General features: G+C 41.3%; 2 protein-coding genes across 2 annotated transcripts in view; both read right to left on the bottom strand.

Moving 5' to 3' along the window:
* Positions 1 to 11,349, bottom strand: part of LOC148131658 (uncharacterized) — an 86,122-nt gene extending 74,773 nt beyond the window's left edge. The window contains exon 1 of the mRNA XM_087953292.1: positions 11,124 to 11,349. The gene's annotated coding sequence lies outside the window, so the exon portion shown is untranslated. The remainder of the gene's footprint in view (positions 1 to 11,123) is intronic.
* Positions 1 to 19,395, bottom strand: part of LOC113429035 (uncharacterized) — a 39,527-nt gene extending 20,132 nt beyond the window's left edge. Inside the window, exons 1-3 of the mRNA XM_087954019.1 lie at positions 16,587 to 19,395; positions 6,963 to 6,997; positions 5,777 to 6,813 (exon numbers count right to left, since the gene is read on the bottom strand). Coding sequence (XP_087810145.1) covers positions 5,777 to 6,813; positions 6,963 to 6,997; positions 16,587 to 17,624 — 2,110 coding nt within the window. The 5' untranslated portion in view covers positions 17,625 to 19,395. The remainder of the gene's footprint in view (positions 1 to 5,776; positions 6,814 to 6,962; positions 6,998 to 16,586) is intronic.
* Between the last annotated feature and the right edge of the window lie 1,325 nt (positions 19,396 to 20,720).

The raw sequence follows: 20,720 nt of genomic DNA, 5'->3' as shown, positions 1-20,720 counted from the left end.
GTTTATCGTATATTAGTAATTGGTCAAGGCCAGATATCGCTTATGGCGTTAATCAATTAGCAAGATTTAACGCTGAACCCACTGAACGTCACTGGCAAGCGCTAAAGCGAATATTAAGGTATCTTAAAAAGACAATGCACTATGCATTGTATTTAGAGCCAAAAGATGATTTGATTTTAAGTGCATATGCTGATGCAAGTTTTGCAACAGACAAAAAAACTAGGAAATCAACTTCAGGCATGGCTATACTATTAGGTAAAACAGTGATCCCCAACCTTTCTTATGCCGCGGCCCGGTATCCCCAACCTTTTTTATGGCGCGGCCCGGTACCGGCATTAGCTGGGCGCCGCCATCTTTTTTTGATGAAAAAGTGCTTCCGGTGACCTCACCAGAAGCACTTTTTCATCAAAAAAAGATGGCGGTGCCAGCGCTTCCGGTGAGCTTTTCCAGGTAGAAATGGCTTTCTAAAAGCTCACTGGAAAAGCTCACCGGAAGCGCTGGCGCCGCCATCTTTTTTTGATGAAAAAGTGCTTCCGGTGAGCTTTCTACCAGCAAACCAGCGGCCCGGTAGGACTTGTTCCACGGACCGGTACCGGTCCGCGGACCGGTGGTTGGGGACCCCTGAGGTAAAACACTGATTGGTTGGAGGTCAATTAGACAGCAACATATAAGTACATCCACAATGGAAGCAGAATGTTCATGTCTATCTTTATTATGTACTGATTTAATTCTGTATAAACAGTTGTTGTTAGATATGGGAGTAACTGTTAAAGATGCCATTGTAGTGTATGAGGACAATCAAGCAGCCATACGGTTGGCTACAGATATTGCTGTAAAAACGAGATCTAAGCATACTGATCTTAGATATTTGAATGTAAGACAATCTGTAAAAAATAATTTAATAAGACTGGAATATTGCATGACTGAAGAAAACATTGCTGATCAGTTTACAAAAGCTCAAGGTTCAGTCAAGCACAAGGAAAATTGTGAAAACTATGGGTTGAAATTGTAAATAGATATATATATTATTATATTACCCAAAAGGGGAGAATGTTAGGAATAACATTGGTTACCTAACTTAGTTTGGGTTAAAATAATATATATAAACTATGTTAGTGAGTTTAAGTGTGTGTATCACTTTAACTGTAAAACATGTATTTTGGGTGCGGTTGTAAAATCACCATAAGAGGGAGCAAGAGAGCTCACTATTTGCTGGCTTTTACTGGATTGCTGACAATGATGGATTGATGGTGATAACTGCATGGCTGCCCGCAAGCACTCCTAATGGCAAGTCCCCCCTGCCCTTCCCCCCATTTTGCATGTTTTAAAATAGGCCTAAAATTGGGGGGAGGGGCTTAATTTCATTTTATGCCTATAAAATATGCTGGATCTTCCTATGGGGGTGCATATTGTTGGAGAAACACGGTACTTTCCACCCTTCTTTCGATCAAGTGATTGTCAACAGGCATTCCTATTTGAGAATTGTGTCTCCTTGTAAATGAAGCCTGGCATGAAGTCCATTCCTTGGAGAAATCCAGACCAGCTTTTGCCTTCCAGGCTCCTCATCTCAATACAGGAGAACAGGGAGATTTTCTCTATGCACAGGTGACAAGCAGGAACCAGATCCTCAAAGTTGAGTCTCATTTTGGGGCTCCATAGGTCAGGAAGGATCCCTCAGAATGAGACAGGACCGACTGACCAAGGTTTTCTCTGCCTGCTACACAGTTCCATTGAGGCAGCCAAAATGCAGGGCCTATTTAAGACTGGAGATCCACGGGGGCAAAATGTTCATCTGAATGCTCACCCATTCTTTTCACATGTTTTACTGTTCCTGTGTTTCATCAACCCCTTTCTAAAGACTTTCATCTTTAAAATGACCCTCCTTCCACCGTTATATTGAAGGAAACTAGACAAAGGCAACATAGAACTCCACAACAATTCTCTAGGTCACCTAGCCAATCTAGCTGAGGGGATTTCACGCAACCCCTGCTTAACTGATTTCAGCACTAAGGGGAAAAAAATCTCACATGGGAATACTTTCTCTATGGCTAATTTCACTAATTTTCAGAGATTTCAGATGGGGAATGATTGGAAAAAACAATGGGACAGCCACCGGGTACAGTGCAAGTAGTCCTCAACTTCCAATGATAAAGCGGACCAGAATTTTTATCCTTAAAAAAGCCACTGCCTAGCTTGGCATTGCCGATGTGTGAAGTTCTGATTATCGATAACTTCCTGCCAGCTTCTTACAAGAAAAGTCACTGGGAAAACCGGCAGGAAGCTGTTAGTCATATGCCAGGAAGGGTGTGTCTCCTGTTAGGTGGGGGAGTGAAAGAAGTGGATGGGAAAATTTGGAAAGGCAAGTGAGAAAGGCGTGCCTGAAAGGCACCATGTAGGACTGAAAAGGTTCACAGGCTCCACATGAGTTGTGGAGGGTACACAGGGTGCAAGATAGAATAGGAACGGTGGGGTGCGAGGTGATGAGGAAGAGGTACCCCACAGAGGGAGTGCAGAGGGGTGTTTTAGGTTCAAGAAGGCCCCTCTACCCTTTGTAAAAAAGCACCCACTATTGCCATTTTGGATGTAGAACTAATGTGGTAGGGATGGAGATAGTAGCCCTACTAGACTCAGGAGATGCAGTTCATCCGTTTGCTCTAATATCTGTGGCATGGGGGAATCTGAATGAAAACAACACCAACATAAATTGTCTTTTCTTTTGGGAACTCAGAGGATAGAAAGCACTTCCTAGAGAGCATTCTGGATCATGGAAGACGTTCATTTTAATCCCTCCTACCCACCTATCTCCCTTTATGGACAAACCTTTTGCTTCAAATGGCATCTCAATATCCCATCCATAGCTCCTGGAAGCTACCTTCATGCCTGAACTGACATTGAAGTGGAACTTCTTTGAACTTTTAATTCCGTCTTTGACCTTTATATCCACAGTTTCTCTTAGGTGCCTTCAAGTCAGACTTGACACCTGGGGACTGGCTTGATTGATTTCTCTGGCAAGGATTTTCAGAAGCGTTTCCCCTCTTTCCTGCTTCCTAAGCCTGAGAGGGACTGGCCAAAGGTTGCCCAGATGCATCCGTGCCTAATGTGGGATCTGAACTCAGCACCTCCCGGTCTGTAACCTGGAACTTTTAACTACTACACCAAACTCGATCTTTGCAAACTTTGTCACTGGCTCCCCATTATTCTCCAGATAATGGATCTTTTTTTGTCTTTAAATCTGAGCTCCAAATTTTCTTCTGAATTGATGGAGTCTTTCCCTGACTGTAGACTGGTGGCTTCTGGCCTGGCCGTGGGAACCAGCAACTCTGGCTATGAGATCTCCTGTTGCTGAATTTTGTTTGAGTTACAGAATATAGCGTTTGTAGGTTTTTTGGGATCTCATTAAGCTACTCGTTCTACTGTAAGGGGGTTACTTATTAGAAATTCCACCATTCCCTTTCTATCAGTTTGTTTGTCTACTTTGAGTCTTTGCATAATGACATCCAATGCCTTATTTTGCAGAATGATAAAAAGAAACACACTCTTTGCAATGAATCCTTGTAGTAGCCAGTCAGACTCTTCCAACTTTTCCCCTTCCATTCTCTCTCTGCTAATGTCTCATTTTGTTCTACAAAGACCTCAGAATGTTGTAGACATTAAGAGTCTGTATTACTGAATGGTCCTCTCAAAGATCCAGAAGCTTTGAGCTATTTCAAACATTTTTAGGGCCTAAACCATAAAAATGTGACAACATATGTGCCCAAAAATAAGAATAGATAATTAAATATAACAAAAATTAAGTATAATTGGATTATTTTAAAGATTAAAAAGTTTATTACAGTGAAAGATCAAGATAATAAAGGTGGGGTGTATTCAGTTAAAAAGTAGAGAAAATAATCACAGGGTAAAAATAGTAATTATATAAAAAAAACAAGAGACATAAATGACAGAGTATATATAAAAACAGAGGCATAAATGGAACTAAGAGCACCGCGAGGAGCATATGTCAGATTAAATCTACCACTGCATGGTGCACACAGTATAATGAACTGGATGCTCCTTAAGACTACTTTATGGCACAGGCCATCCATCATCAGACCAATTTTAAGTGCTGCTCTGCAGAACCTGGAAACATTGTACTGTATTTTGTACCAGAACAACTCTGAGAGCAGCATCTGTAGCATTGTTCTGTGCGGCCTGAGTATTTATGCAGTATTGGAAAGACAAGCCCGATATTAATGTCTGTTTAATAAAGCACCTGGAGGAACATGTGCTTTGTAGTTTCTGTGTATTCGGGTTCACGGGCACATTGTATTATAACCTGAGCTGTGTTACTGACATGGAGAATCCTTGAGTTCTTTGGTGTCTCCTAAATTCAGGAAACTTTTTAGCAACTTCCACTGCTATCACACACCAGCATTCAAAGGATAACAAGAGGCACCTCCAAGCAAAGGAGCTCACAGCAGGAATTGGTAGAAAACTTGAAGATCCTACACCCGTGATGGGGAACCTATGGCACGCGTGCCGGAAGTGGCATGCAGAGCCATCTCTGTGGGCACGCGAGCCGTCGTCCCAGCTCAGTTCCATTGCGCATGCGCACGTGTCTCCCGCCAGCCAGCTGATTTTCGGGTATCTGCTGCGCATGGGGGGCAGGGCACATGCAATTATCTCCCAATATATTTTTTAGGATCTGCAGGTTTCTGCAAATCTGCATGATACATTTCTATATCTGTTCATCAATATACAAATTTTTTTTACAACAATTGCCCTATTTTTGCAAATGGGAATAGCTACTTACTGCGGTTCTTCTCATAGCCAGAGCACATCTGCTGATAGCCAGAAAAGAAATTTAGGGAGATGTAGAATTGTCCTGTGCGCCCTGAATACTGGAGAGATTACTCCGATACAAATATCTTTATAACCACTGGACAACTTAGACTTAGAACTTAAAATAATTTTATTGTCACTTTGCATGTACAGGAACCGGCATACAAGAACATGCTCTATTGCTTCTGTATGTCCAGAGTCATGGTGGCATTGTATTATAACCTGAAATATTACTAAAATAAACAAGCCTTGAATTCTTTGGTGTCTTCTAAACTTAGCAACTTTTTCAGCATCTTGGCACTGCCAGCATTCAAAGGTTAATCCACCAGCATTCAAAGGATAACAGGAGGCATCTCCAAGCAAAGGAGATCAACAGCAGTTGTTATAAACATGAAAATCCTATGCTCAAATACCACAACCCCCTTTTCTCTATAGCATTCCAATAACATTTGCATATCAAGGTCAACAACCTTTACATGTGATTTTTTTTGGTGCTTTTCTCATTGTCCCAAATCTCCCTCATATGTTTCCCATTCTGTGCTTCACTGTCCTTCACTTTTATTGCTTCACTGTTCGCAATCTGAACAGGGATTCTTCCTGCACTGAATTTCTGGAAATGAAAAGATGAACTCTAATCCCTCTTTACCCCTCCTCTCCCATTCCCTCACCTTTAAGGAGCTATAATCACAAAGTAAATCTGAGTGCTCCTATCTTTTATTATATTTTATAGGATCCCCAAAACATTTTTGCAGCAATTACACTACGTTTGCAAGAGAACATCCACTACATTCTGCTAATAGCCAGGTACAAGTAGATCAAACTAACATTTTCAATTTCCAGTTCTTTTCTCCCACATGAGAAATACTTAGATACATTTGACTAAACTGAATCAGGTCAGAAATTAAATAGTCAATTTCTCAGTTGTTTTTGCAAAGGCAGATCAGAAAAGAAATTCAAGCCTTCTCATCACTCATCGCCTTCTGCCTCATGTGGATTTTCTTGTGTGCATTAAGGGAGGAGGTTTGCGAGAAGCACCGTCCGCACTCTGGGCATTTGTAAGGTTTCTCCCTTGTATGTACACTTACATGAGTTATAAGACTAGACTTAGTACTGAAATCTTTCCCACAATCCGGACACTCATATGGTTTCTCTCCTGTGTGAGTCCTCTTGTGTTTCACAAGGTCGGAATTATGACAGAAACCTTTCCCACAATCCAGACACTCATAAGGTTTTTCTCCTGTGTGAGTCCTCAGATGTATTATTAGGTGAGCATTCTGAATGAAAGTTTTCCCACAATCTGGACACTGATAGGGTTTCTCTCCTGTGTGAGTCCTCTTGTGTTTCACAAGGTTGCAGTTAACACTGAAACTTTTCCCACAATCCAGACACATGTACGGTTTCTCCCCTGTGTGAGTCCTCTGGTGTATAATCAGGTTGGAATTATGACTGAAACCTTTCCCACAATCTGGACACACATAGGGTTTCTCTCCTGTGTGAGTCCTCAGGTGTTTCACAAGGCCGGAATTATGACTGAAACCTTTCCCACAATCTGGACACTCATAGGGTTTCTCTCCTGTGTGAGTCCTCAGATGTTTCACAAGGTCGGAATTCCGAATGAAACTTTTCCAACAATTCTGACACTCATATGGTTTCTCCCCTGTGTGAGTCCTCTGGTGTACTATCAGGCTGGAATTATGACGGAAATCTTTCCCACAATCTGGACACTCATAGGGTTTCTCTCCTGTGTGAGTCCTCAGGTGTATCATCAGGTGAGCATTCTGAATGAAAGTTTTTCCACAAATTGGACAGAGATATGGCTTTCTTTGATTCAAGCTATTATTTCTTTCTTCATAGGGTGAAGCTTCCATGACTGCCTGTCTTACATGCCTATCCGAGTGTCTCTTTCTGCTCCAGTGAGTTCTAGAGTATTCCCCCTTTTTCTGAATTTGGAAATGATCCCTCTTTATCCTTTTGGGAGTGCCTGCTTGAATTCTATATACTCATTTTTTTTTCCAGCTCAAAACTGTCTTCCTGTTATTCTCTTTTGTCTGTCACCTGCCTGCAGAAGGAGAACAAGTGGAAAATAACTTTCATTGCTGGCTGGATTTGCTTTCCTTTTTAATGCTGATTGTGACTCTCACTTGTCTGGAATTCTCTTCCTGGCATCCTGTTTGTCCTGCAAGATTGACACAAGCCCATAGTTTAATGGTTGTTTATGAAGTGGTTGCAGAAAATGTGAAAACAGCAGGAGAACAAAGCATGCATTACAATGTGAAAGCAAACATGCCAAAATGCTAGTTTAACCTCTAACATTAACTATGGTTCATTTAACCCATAGAAGACTAGCAAGATCCAAGCTCAAATATTCACACAAACATTAAATTATCTTTTGGACTTCAGCAAATAACAAATTCTTAGCATTCTAAGCTGTTATTTTTAAATACATCAGCGAATACCTGGGACAGATTATACAGATATGCACACAAATATAGAAACAAATATAGACACACCTACCAATATAAGTATTTTAAAAGTCCATGTGTATTACAGCCACAAAAAATGTCCCCAAAGTAGGTACACTCACATTTTAAATCCAATTTTAGAGTGGGGAAGGCTTCAACAGATGATGTGCTTCAACTGATGAAATGGTGCTCAAAGCATATGCCAGATATATAAACTCCTCAGTTTCCAAGAAAACAGCACATCTCAAAAACTCACAGAATCAATCCTAAATTGAAGGAGACTTTTAAATCTCCCAACCATCAAATTTTTTTTTTGCAAGCAACACTTTTAAAATAACCAGTACCACTGAAACAAAATCTGCAGAGGAAAGAAAAATGAAGCAGTAATTGACTTGTTTCTGCTTCATTTTTTTCTCTGCTACATACATTCACAAAAGTCTGTTGCAAACACACCAGAGCAGTAGTGGGAGTCTTTCACTATCCTGACATCAATGGTGACACAAGCTCTGCATCAGGTGGGAGGTTGAACAGGTTCCTGACCAATCTGACAATTTTGTCATCCAAAAGACAGAGCAGGGAACTAGAGAGACAGCTGTACTGGACCTAATTCTTACTAACACAGAAGACATGATATAGGGTGTGATGGCGAACCTATGGCATGCGTGCCAGAAGTGGCACACAGAGCCATCTCTGCGGTCATGTGAGTCGTCACGTCAGCTCAGTTTTACTGCGCACACGTGTGTGCCTCTCACCAGCCAGCTGAATTTCAGGTATCTGCTGTACATGCAGGGGGCAGGAGATGCGTACACATGTGCAGGGGAGGCGGGGGAACACGGGGGGGTCACATATTCATTGCATTATGGGTGCAGGCACGCATACGTACACGTGCGCACTTTTGGCACGCAACAACAAAAAGGTTAGCCATCACTGATATAGGGGGTTGAAGTTGCTTTGGAGGAGGGTGACCCCGTCATACCATACTGCCTTTCATTGAGGACCTGTATAAGGCATGAGTCAAAAAGAGGTCTGTGAAAATATCTACAGACCCCTCACATCCTGGACATAAACTGTTTCAACTCCTTCCCTCAAAACGATGCTATGGAGCACTGCACACAAGGACAACTAGACACAAGGACAGTTTTTTCCTGAACTGCCATCACTCTGCTAAACAACTAATTCCCACAACACTATAAACTACTTAGTAAGACTGTATTACTATTATTCTTCTCATTCTTCTTATTACCTATCTCTTCCCACTTATGATTATAACCGTGTTGCCTGTATCTTTACAATTTATATTGTTTTATTTGTTTCATAGTATGATTTGATTGCTTATTAGTAACCTATGACTATCACTAAGTGTATCTTATGATTCTTGATGAATGTATTATTTATGTACACTGAGAGCCTATGCACCAGAGACAAATTCCTTGTGTGTCCAATCACACTTGGCCAATGAAGAATTCCATTCTATTCTATACTGGAATTCAATACAATGCAAACACAATAGAACAAAATCAAAACAGTGCCTTAAATTTTAAAAGAGCCGATTTTAACAAGCTTAGAAAGAGCTTGGGAAGGATACCATGGATTAAAGTCTTAAAGGGGGAAACAAGTCAAGAGGCTTGAGTGACTCTGAAAAATATGGTTATAAAAGGCCAGTCCACCTCAATACCACTGAAAAAGAAGAACAAGAAATCCAATATGAAACCAGCATGGTTACACAAAAAACTCTCTGATAAACTGAAACACAAAAAGAATAAGTACAAGAAATTGAAAGAAGAACATATAACTAAGGCAGAATACAAATAAAAAAACTTGAAAAGATGAAGTCAGGAAAGATAAGGCTCAGAAGGATAGCTATACTGGACCTAATTCTTACTAACACAGAATAAGTGATAGAGGGAATTGAAGTTGCTGCAACTTTGGAGGAGAGTGACCACGTCATATTGAAATTTAATATAAATTCAAATACAAACTATAGAACATATCAAACCAGTGTCTTAAATTTCAAAAGGGCTGCTTTTAAGAAACTTAGAGAGAGCTTGGGAAGGATTCCATAGATGAAAGTGTTAAAAGGGAAAACAACTCAAGAATGTTGCAAAACTCTGAGAAATATGGTTATAAAAGCCTAGTCCACCTCAATACCACGTAAAAAAAAATCCAAGAAGAAACCAGCGTGGTTATACAAAGAACTCTCTGATAAAATGAAAGACAAAAGGGATAAGTACAAAAAATGGAAAGAGGGACAGAGAACTAAGGCAGAATACAAACAAACAGACCGAACTTGCAAAGATGAAGTCAGAAAAGCTAAGGTTCAGAATGAAATAAGTCTTACAGCAAATGTCAAAAATAATTTTAAAAAATCTTTCAACATATAAAAACCAAGAACCAATCAAGTCAAGGAACCAATCGGTCTACTAATGAGAGAAGATGGAGAAGAAGCAACGGGTAGTAGAGAGAAAGCAGAGCTGCTTAATTCATTCTTTGCATTTGTCTTCATGCAAACAGATAATACAGCCCAACCTATCAAAAACATAACCGTAAAAGACAGACTAGGAATACAAATTAAAATTAGCAAGAAAACACTTGTCCATTGTAGATGAGTTCAAATAACCAGGACCTGATGTATTACATCCCAATATTCTGCCAGTTCCCAATGAAGGGAGCTGGCAGACGTGATCTCGGAACCATTGAACCATGTATTCTAAAGATCCTGGAGCACTGGGGAACTACCAGAGGCATGGAAAGAGCATTCCCATTTTCAAAAAAGAGGGGGGAAAAACAAATCCAGGAACTGCAGACCAACCAGACCAACCATCAATACCTGGGAAGATCCTGGATATAATAAAGCTGTTGCAAACACCAGATCTGCAAACACCAGAAGCCAAATCAGAAACAGATCATGCCAAACAAATCTTATTTCACTCCTTGACAAAGTGACTAAATTAGCAGACTAGAAGACTTCCAAGGTCCTTCCCAACTCTGTTATTCTATCAATTAATTGTCATCACACTCTTCTTGGAAACGGAACCTGGCCTGAAGTCCATTCCTCAGAGAAATCCAGACCAACGTTTTCTTTCCACATTGCTCATCTCTGTACAGAGGAACAGGGAGATTTTTTCTCTATGCACTAGTGGCAAACAGGAACCAGATCCTCAAAGTTGAGTCTCATTTTATGGTTCCATAGGTCAAAATGAATCCCTGGGAATGAGACCGGACCGATAGACCAAGGTTTTCTCTGCCTGCTACACAATTCCACCTGAGGTAGACAAAATAAGAGCAAAATGTTCATCTGAATGCTCATGCCTTATTTTCACTGTGTTCTACACCAAGGACTGTTTCACTGTTGGTTGTTTCCTGTGTTTCACCAACTCCTCTTTTAAAGGATTTCATCTTCCACTGTAGATTTCATGAATCCAAGAGTTGAAGGAAATTAGACAAAGGCAACAATTCTCTATGTCAGGGGTCTCCAACCTTGGCAACTTTTAGACTTGTGGACTTCAACTCCCAGAATTCCTCAGCCAGAGAAACTTTGTTGGCTGAGGAATTCTGGGAGTTGTAGTCCACAAGTCTTAAAGTTGCCAAGGTTGGAGAACCCTGCTCTAGGTCACCTTGCCAATGAGGGGATTTCGTGCAACGCCTTCCTAACTGATCTCTATGGTCAATTCCACCAATTCTCAGATATATCCGACGGGGAATGATTGCAAAAACAAAGAGCATGCCACTGGATAAAGTGCCATCGTCCCTTCCCACTCTGTTGTTCTGCTTCTGCAACCTGTAGGAAACCAAACAGCCCTACTTGCACCCGGCTTCTCCTCCGACCTGTCCTCAACTCACCTTCCAGCTGCTAAAGTCCTGGAAAGAGCAGGAGGAGCGCCCCCCCCAACGCCTCCGTCCTCCGATGGGTCAGCTGGAAGAGGCACTTCCTCTATTCTTCCTCTCTCTCTCTCTTCCACATCCTCTCTAGAAATCCAGGACTCTATTGTTTCAACACCTTTAGGCTCCGTCGCTCCCCTCCCGTTGGATGTCAGTGCTCAGCCACCATCGATGCCGCTCTACTGTACTGACCCGCTTTCTAAGTCGCCGGGTGTTAAGCACTTAATGGAGCGCGCGCCATCTATCGACATAAGGACGAATTACAGGTCTTGGTGCTTTCTGGGCTTTCTTTTTTCTTTCTTTCTTGCAGACGTTTCATTGCGCTCTTGATAACATCACCAGTGCTAGTTTGGGCAATGAAACATCTGCAAGAAAACAAGCAAATTCCGAGAGCACCAAGTACCAAACCTACTAATCTACCAATGGTAGATCTGGTAGCCTAGAGGTGGAGCTCTTGCTTCACAATCAGAAGGCTGTGAGTTCGATCTTAGTACAGCTAATATTTGGAATAGAGAACTCAAGCCAGGGTGGTTGGACTGGATGACCTCCAATGTCCCTTCCAACTCTGTTATTTATTTATTATTTTATTTATTTGATTTGCCAATTGTTTACAAGATAATAAGTATAAGTGTATACATAGTTGTGAATACATGAAATGGGTACATATAAGAAAAATAAAAGAATAAGAGAAACAATAGGACAGGGACGGTAGGCACGTTGGTGCGCTTATGCACGCCCCTACAGACCTCTTAGGAAAGGGGTGAGGTCAATAGTAGACAGTCTAAGGTTAAAGTTTTTGGGGTTTGGGAAGAAACTACAGAGTCGGGTAGAGTATTCCAGACATTGACCACTCTATTGCTGAAGTCGTATTTCCTGCAATCAAGTTTGGTGCGGTTAACCTTGAGTTTGTATCTATTGTGTGCTCTTGTGTTGTTATGGTTGAAGCTGAAGTATTCATTGACAGGTAGGACATTGCAATGTATGATTTTATATACCATGCTTAAGTCAGACCGAAGACGGAGTAATTCAAGGTTTTCTAGTTCTAGAATTTCAAGTCTGGTGGCATAAGGTATTCTACAACGAGTAGAAGAGTGGAGAACTCTTCTTGTGAAATATTTCTGGACTTTCTCAATTGTGCTAATATCAGATACGTAATGAGGGTTCCAGACTGATGAACTGTATTTGAGTATTGGTCCAGCAATGTTTTGTATGCTCTGGTTAGTAGTGTGATATTACCAGAGAAAAAGCTACGTGAGGATTAGGTTAACAACTCTTAATGCCTTTTTGGCTATGTAGTTGCAGTGGGCTCTAGCACTTAGATCATTAGAGGTGAGTATTCCAAGGTCCTTTACAGAGTTTGGATCATCAACAAGATCTTGACTATTCAGCTTGTATTTTATTTTCTGATTTTTTTGCCAATATGTAAGACAGAGCATTTATTTGTTGAGATTTGAAGTTGCCATTTGTTTGACCATTCAGATACATAGTCAAGATCTTTTGTAGGGTAGCAGTATTGTCTGTGGTATTGAACAGCTTTACATCATCAGCGAAGAGAATGCAATTGCTCTTAATATGATCACAGAGGTCGTTTATGTAGAGTATGAAGAGAGTTGGTCCTAGAACACTGCCCTGGGGGACACCACTATTGACAGGTACTGGATTTGATAGGACGCTCCCGATTTTGACCATTTGTTGTCTGTTTGACAGGAATGCTTCTATCCAGTTATTCAGTTGTCCAGAGATACCATAGGATTTTATTTTTAGGAGTAGTTTGTCGTGTACCACTGAATCAAAGGCTTTACAGAAGTCTATGTAGATTGCGTCTATTGCTTTGCCCTGGTTGAGTTGTGTCGTCCATATGTTTTTGCAGTGTAAGAGTTGCAGATTACAGGATAGTTTTTTTCTGAAACCAAATTGTTTATTGGAGAGTAGGTTGTTTGTCTCTAAGTGGAGGATGATGGATTGGTTAATAGTTGATTCCATGGCTTTACAGGTGACGCAGCATAAGGAGATTGGCCTGTAATTTTCAACTAGGCTTGGGTCTCCCTTTTTGAAGATGGGGATGACTGTGGCTTGTGACCATAGGTTAGGCAAGGAGCTGGTCCTGAAAGATTTTTCAAAGATTATGCTTAGAGTTTTGGCTATTTTTCTATATATTTTTCTATTTTTCTATAGCATCTAATAGAGGGCCTTGTGAAACTCAATGTTTGACCTCTCATTTCAACCCTGAGCTTACAAGTATTCTTTGTTATTGAATTACAGGCTTCTGTTCTTTTGCCAGGTGTTTAGCAATAGCAATAGAGGTGGCATTTAAGACTTATATACTGCTTCAGTGTTTTATAGACCTTTCTAAGTGGTTTTTACAGAGTCAGCATCTTGCCCCCAACAATCTGGGTCCTCATTTTACTGACTTTGAAGGATGGAAGGCTGAGTCAACCTTGAGCCTGGTGAGATTAGAACTGCCAAATTGCCGCCAGCCAGAAGTAGCCTGCCGTACTACATTCTAACCACTGCACCACCACAGCTATAACTGATTACTGTTGATTGATTACTGTATGCAACATTGATGCATTCATATCAGTGATGGGATTCAAAAATTTTTACTACCAGTTCTGTGGGTGTGGCTTGATGGGTGTGGCAGGGGAAGGTTGCTGCAAAATCCCATTCCCTCCCCAGTCCCCACCCCACTAACCTGCTTTCCAGCTCCATTCTCCTGTGCAGGGCAACAAAAGAAGACCCAGCCGATCAGCTGGGACTCGGGAGGCAGAGAATAGATGGGGGTGGGGCCAGTCAGAGGGGGTATTTGCCGGTTCTCCGAACTACTCAAAATGTCTGCTACCGGTTCTTCAGAACTGGTAAGAACCTGCTGAATACCCACCTCTGATTCATATCTACTCCAACTGAAGCAAGAACCAAACCAAGGGAAAAGCATCCTTTCGGGGACAGGGGCATAGGTGGGAGACAATGGAGATGCTGATCCAACTAGATTCAAGACCCCAGTTCAATTTCATGGAGTGCCATCTAGCGACATAAGGCTTAAAAATACACTCCCTCTGTCCTTCACAAGATTTTTGATTGATTGCTGTATGCACCCATCAAGTGGTTTTCAAAATCACCGACCATATCAACAACTTCACTCTAGCACCATCGATCCCTAATCTGGTTTTTTTTGGGGTGGGGGGAAGTATCTCTTAAGGATGCACTCTTAGCTACTGCAATTGACCCAGCGGCTTTGTTTGGTACAAGAGAGAATTAAACCAAGGGAAAGCATGGGCAGGGAGAATGGGGAGGAGATGGTGGACCAACCAGACTAAGACCCAGTTCAACTGTTGGCTCTAAGTTCTGTTCCATGGAGGAATATCGATTAAAACAACTCCAACATATATTGTATTGATTTTCTTTCCTGAACTCCAAGGATAGAAAGCACTTCCTAGGTAGCATCTTGGGCCAAGAAAGAGGCCCATTTTAATCTCCCCTACCTGCCTTTCTCCCCTCACGGACATAACTTTTTGCCTGGCAAAAAGTGGAATAGCACTGATGATGTTACTTAGTTAGGGTAATGAAATGTCTGCAAGAAAACAAGCAAACTCAGGGAGCACCAATTTCAACCCTGAGCTACAAATATTCTCCTTTATTGATACTTTTTACCCCTCAATTGGAATCCCAGTATTCCACCGTTCCTGGAAGCTGCCTTCATGCCTGACCTGACATTGAACTGAACATCCTTTGGACTTTTAATCCCCCGTGCTTGACCTTTATCCCCCAAATGTTTCTTTTAGGTACCTTCAAGCTAGACTTGACACCTGGCAACTGGCTGGACTGCTTTCTTTGCAGTTTCCATGGCAAGGATTTTCGGAAGTGGTTCCTCCCTTTTTCTGCTTCCTGGGCCTGAGCAAGGGATTGGCCAGGGATGCCCAAATGGCTCCATGCCAAAGATGAGATTTGAACCGAGCATCTCTGGCTCTCTAGCCCTGGAGCTTCAAACAGTATGCCAAACGGATTCTTCATACTCCTCACCCACTGCAGCCTTTCAAGATCTGGTCCAACATCTTTGCAATTGAGTTGAGTCCCCACTATTTTCCAGAAAGAGGAGCTTTTTTTGTCTTTGCTCTGAGCTTCAAACTTTTTTTCTGAGGAAATGGAGTTTCTCTCCAAGCTGAGTGCTGGTTTCTTGCCTAGCCCTGGGAACCAACTTTTCTAGCTGTGAAATTGCCTCTTGCAGAATTTTACTTGATTTTTAGGATTGTTCGTAGGTTCTATGAGGCCTAATTAATATATTTGTTGTTCTGTAAAGGAGTTATTTATAGGGAATTTCACTTTTCCCTTTGTATCTGTCTCATTGTGCCTATTTTGAATGTTTCTATAATGGAATACAATTGCTATTCCTCTATTTCTGCTCCACAATTAAAGGCAGGCTAGAAATTATTATTCCTCATCTCACACTTATACCCATTGCTCCTCTTTCTGGCCATCTGGTGTTTTGGTTGTATGTATGATGCATATCTCAAAGGGGGGAAAAATAGAATCCGTATGGAATTAGAATCAAAAGAAACACATTCTTTGCATTGAACTATTGCAGTAGCCAATCAGCTACGAATTCTTCTAAATTCTTCCCTTCCGTGCTAATGTCGCATCTGATTTCTCCAAAGACATCAGAATGTTGTAGGCACTAAGAGTGTGAATCGTGGAATGGTCCTCTCAAAGAGGCTTTTGAGCTATTTCAAACATTTTCAGCTCCTAAGCATAAAAAAATGTGACAAGATATAGCCAAAATGACACTAAAAACAGAATTAAATACAACCTGACAAGAATCAAATATAATTTGATTACTTTAAAATATAAAATGTTTATTACAGTAAAAGACCAGATATAAGGAACATGGGGTGTGGTCAGCTAAAATACAGAAAGTAATCAAAATCTAAAAATAGCAATTATACTTTAAAAAAAAACAAAAAACATATGTCAGTGTATATATAAAAACAGAAACCTAAATGGAACTAAGAGCACGGCAAGGAGCATAAGATTCCTGTAGAATGCATAAAGTTTAGTATATGGCAAACTAGTTCTACCACTCTACAGAGCACACTGCATGATGAGCTGGATACTCCTTAAGGCAAAGGTGACCAATTTTAAATACTGCTCTGCAGAATTGATCTCCGATTTTAAACATGCAAATATACAATCCAAAAGCCTTTTTACAGCAATTGCATTATTTTTTAACAAGGGAATATCCAATGCATTTTGCTGATAGCCAATCACAAGTACTTAGCCTTGATTAAGCTAACACTTTGCATTTCCATTTCTTTTCTCTTCTCCCTCATGCCTAATACTGAGACATGTTTGACTAAACTGAATTAGGCCAGAAATTAAATAGTCAATTTCTCAGTTGCTTTGACAAAGATAGATCAGAAAAGAAATTCAAGCCTTCTCTTCACTCGTCACCTTCTGCCTCATGTGGATTTTCTTATGTCTATTAAAGGAGGACAAGTGCGAGAAGCAATTTCCACACACTGTGCACCTGAAAGGTTTCTCCCCTGTATGTACACTTACATGACTTATAAGTCTAGACTTAGTACTGAAATCTTTCCCACAGTCCGGACACTCATATGGTTTCTCTCCTGTGTGAGTCCTCTTGTGTGTCACCAGAGTGGAACGATGACGGAAACTTTTCCCACAATCCAGACACATGTACGGTTTCTCCCCAGTATGAGTCCTATAGTGTATTACCAGGTCAGAATTCTGACTGAAAGCTTTCCCACCATTCAGACACTTGTATGGCTTCTCTCCAGTGTGAGTCCTCTGGTGGATCAGAAGGCCAAAATTGTGAGTGAAACTTTTCTCACAATCTGGACACTCGTATGGTTTCTCTCCTGTGTGAATCCTCTTGTGTTTCATCAGGTGGGAATTATGACGGAAACATTTCCCACAATCCCGACACTTGTACGGTTTTTCTCCCATGTGAGTCCTCTGGTGTTCCATCAGGTGACCATTCCGACTGAAACCTTTCCCACAATCGGGACACTCGTAGGGTTTCTCTCCTGTGTGAATCCTCCGGTGTGTCACCAGATTGTTACTCTGAACGAAATACTTCCCACAATTTAGACATTCAAATGGTTTCTCTCTTGTGTGAATCTTCTTGTGCATCATTAGGCCGGAATTCTGACTGAAATCTTTCCCACAATCGAGATATTCATACGGTTTCTCCCCAGTGTGAGTCCTCTGGTGTCTCACCAAGTATTCATTTGTACTGAAAGTTTTTCCGCAATCCAGACACTTGTACAGTTTTTCCCCTTTGTGAGTCCTCTGATATATTATCAGGCTGGAATTCCTACTAAAGATTTTTCCGCAATCCAGACACTTGTGCTGTTTTCCCCCTGGGTGAGTCCTCTCATGTTTCACACGGTTGAAATTATGACTGAAACCTTTCCCACAATCTGGACCCTTATATGGTTTCTTCCCCATGTCTTTTATGCCTATCCAAGTGACTCCTTCCTCCCCAGTGATTTGCAGAGTATTTCCCTTTTTCTGAATTTGGAAATGACCTTTTTTCTGGAGTTCTTGCTTGAGTTCTGTATATAGGTAGTCCACAATCTACGATCCCAACTGAGCGCAAAATTAATGTTGTTAAGTGAGAAATTTGTTAATTGAATCTTGCCCCATTGTATGACTTTTCTTGCCCTATTTGTTAAGCGAGTCCCTGCCGTTGTTAAATTAGTAACACCATTGTTAAAGTGAATCTGGCTTCCCCACTGACTTTGCTTGCCAGAAGGTCGCAAAAGGGGATCATGTGACTACGGGACACGGCAACCGTCATAAATGTGAATCAGTTGTCAAGCATCCAAATGTAAATCACCCAACCAACGGTCGTAAGTGTTGGAAACGGTCGTAAGTGTTGGAAATGGTCATAACTCACTTTTTTTCACTGCTGTTGTAACTTCGAACAGTCACTAAATGAACTGTTGTAAGTTGAGGACTACCTGTACTTAGTTTTTTTTCCTGCTAAAACTCTCTTCCTTATTCTCTCTTTTGTCCATCACCTTGCCAGGGTAAAGAGAAAACTTTTGTGCTTTTCTGGAAGAAGTGGAAATGCCTCTCATTGCTGGCTGGATTTGCTTTTCTTTATAATCCTGCTTGTGATTCTCCCTTGACCGGAATTGTGTTTGTGGCATCCTCTTTGTCTACAAGATTGACATAAAAGGTTAGTTTAACGGTTATTTATGAAGTGGTTGCAGAAGATGTAAAAACAGCAAGAGGAAAAAAAAGCATCTACAATATTGTAATGAAAAAGAAAACATGCCAAAATGCTAGTTTAAGCTCTAACATTAATTATGATTCATTCAACCCACAGAAGACGAGCAAGATTCAACTTCAAATATTCACACAAACATTCAATTCTCTTCTGGACTTCAGGAAATCACAAATTCTTAGTCTTACAAGATGTTATTTTCAAATATAGTGGGAAATACTGAGGACAGATTATAGAGAGATAAATATAGGCACACCTACCAATGTAAGTATGTTAAAAACCCATGTGTATTTCAGCCACATAAATGTCCCAGAAGTGCATTCATTCACACTTTTTGGTTTAATATTTGACAGGTGGGGCAGGTGGGCTTCAACAGATGAAATTATGCTCAAAGCACCTGTAAGATATAATCCCCAGTTTTGCGCATGAAACCCCACAGTTCCCAAGAAAACAACACGTTCATAAAAATCACAGAGCGTCCATCCTAAACTGAAGGAGACTTTTTAAATCACCCAACCAACAGAAAATTGCAGGCACCACTTTTAAAACGACCAAAACAAAATTTGGAACAAAATTTGGGGAGGGAAGGAACATGCAGCAGCAGCAGCTGATATGTTTCAGCCTGGTTTCTTCTCTGCTTCTGCATCGTGGAGAAAACCAAACAGCCCTACTTGCACCCGGCTTCTCCTCCAACCTTTCTTCAACTCCCCTTCCAGGCAGCTGCTAAAGTCCTGGGAAGAAGCAGGAAAGGCGCCCTCCACGACTCCATCCTCCGATGGATCAGCTGGAAGAGGCACCTCCTCTATTCTTCCTCTCTCTTCCACATCCTCTCTAGAAATCCAGGACTCTATTGTTTCAACACCTTTAGGCTCCGTCGCTCCCCCTTCCCGTTGGATGCGGGCACTCAGCCTCCATCGACGCCGTTCTACTGTATTGACCCACTTTCTAGTCGCCAGGGTGTTTAATAGAGCACGCGCCATCTAGCGACAGACGATGGAATTACAGGCCTTAGTGCTTTCTGGGCTTTCTTTTTCCTTGCCCCCCATTCCTCCATCCTCCTATGGACCATCCAATTCCTCTTCCCTTCTGCTCCCTCCCACATCCTCTCTAGCAATATTCTATGGTTGCAACACCTTTCAGTTTAGTCACTCCTCCTCTGGTTGGGTATTATTACAAAGCAACCAGGAATGTTGCTGTTCTGTTGCCAGCTTTCTAGGGGTGGGTTTTGTTAATGGCTTTGTGCATAAGGCAAGACTGGAGCTGAGCCTTTCTCACTCTCTAGCCTTGAGGTTTTCAGCACTATACCAAACTGGCTCTACTTACTCCCCACAAAATCTACTCACTCAGTTGCTCCTGCGGCTGCAATCTTTCAAGATCTAGTCCAGAGGTCCCCAAACTTGGCAACTTTAAGACTTGTGGACTTCAATTCCCAGAATTCTCCAGCCAGCTGGCTGGAGCTGGCTGGAAAATTCTGAGAGTTGAAGTCCACAAGTCTTAAAGTTGCCAAGTTTGGGGACCTCTGATCTAGTCCAACATCTTTGCAACCTGCTTCCCATTATTTTCCTGATAACAGGGGTTTTTTTGTCTTTAAATCTGAGCTTCTCAAACTTTTATTCTGAGGAAATGGAGTCAGGGCTGGGATTCTACCAGTTCGCACCTATTCGCTAGAACCGGTTGTTAACATTCTAAGAAGTTCGGAGAACCGGGTGTTAGAAGAAATCACTGGTCTAATCCTGTAAGGAAGGCAGGAAGGAATTCTGGTGTTGCTTACAGAATCTGCCTCTCCGTTAACCCTTATTACATTCTTGGCAGGACTAGACTTCCTGTCTCAGAAACCTCTCTGGAGGTTATTTTCCCCTCCTTTACTGGTACTTTGCTCATGTGGCGTGACCATTCAAAGTTATAATGGCACTGAAAAAAGTGACTTATGACCCTTTTTCACACTTACGGCTGTTGCAGCATCCCCACATGAGAGGCCAGGCGAGGAGATGTGTGCCTCGATGTGAGTGATATTGAGTTGGCCACACCTAGCTTGCTTAATATTGTTTGATTTTATTAGTGATATTAGTTTTTATTAATTCATAGGTTTTGGAGTGTCTAATTTATATTTTAATTCTACTGTTAAGGGGTTATTTTTGGGAATGCCGCTATTTCCCTTTTTATCAGTTTCATTGTGTCTGTTTTGAATGTTTGTGCAATGGGATTCAATTGCTATTCTAGTTTCTGCTCCACACTTAATTCTTAAGCATGGCATATATTGTTATTCCTCTCCTCACACTCATTCCCATTGCCCCTCTTTCTTGCCACGTGGT

Source organism: Notechis scutatus, chromosome 2 (genome assembly GCF_049901735.1).
Source record: "Notechis scutatus isolate UNSWTSFEM ecotype Mainland chromosome 2, rNotScu1.2, whole genome shotgun sequence".
NCBI classification, from domain to species: domain Eukaryota; kingdom Metazoa; phylum Chordata; class Lepidosauria; order Squamata; family Elapidae; genus Notechis; species Notechis scutatus.
This window is presented reverse-complemented; position numbering and strand designations above follow the sequence as displayed.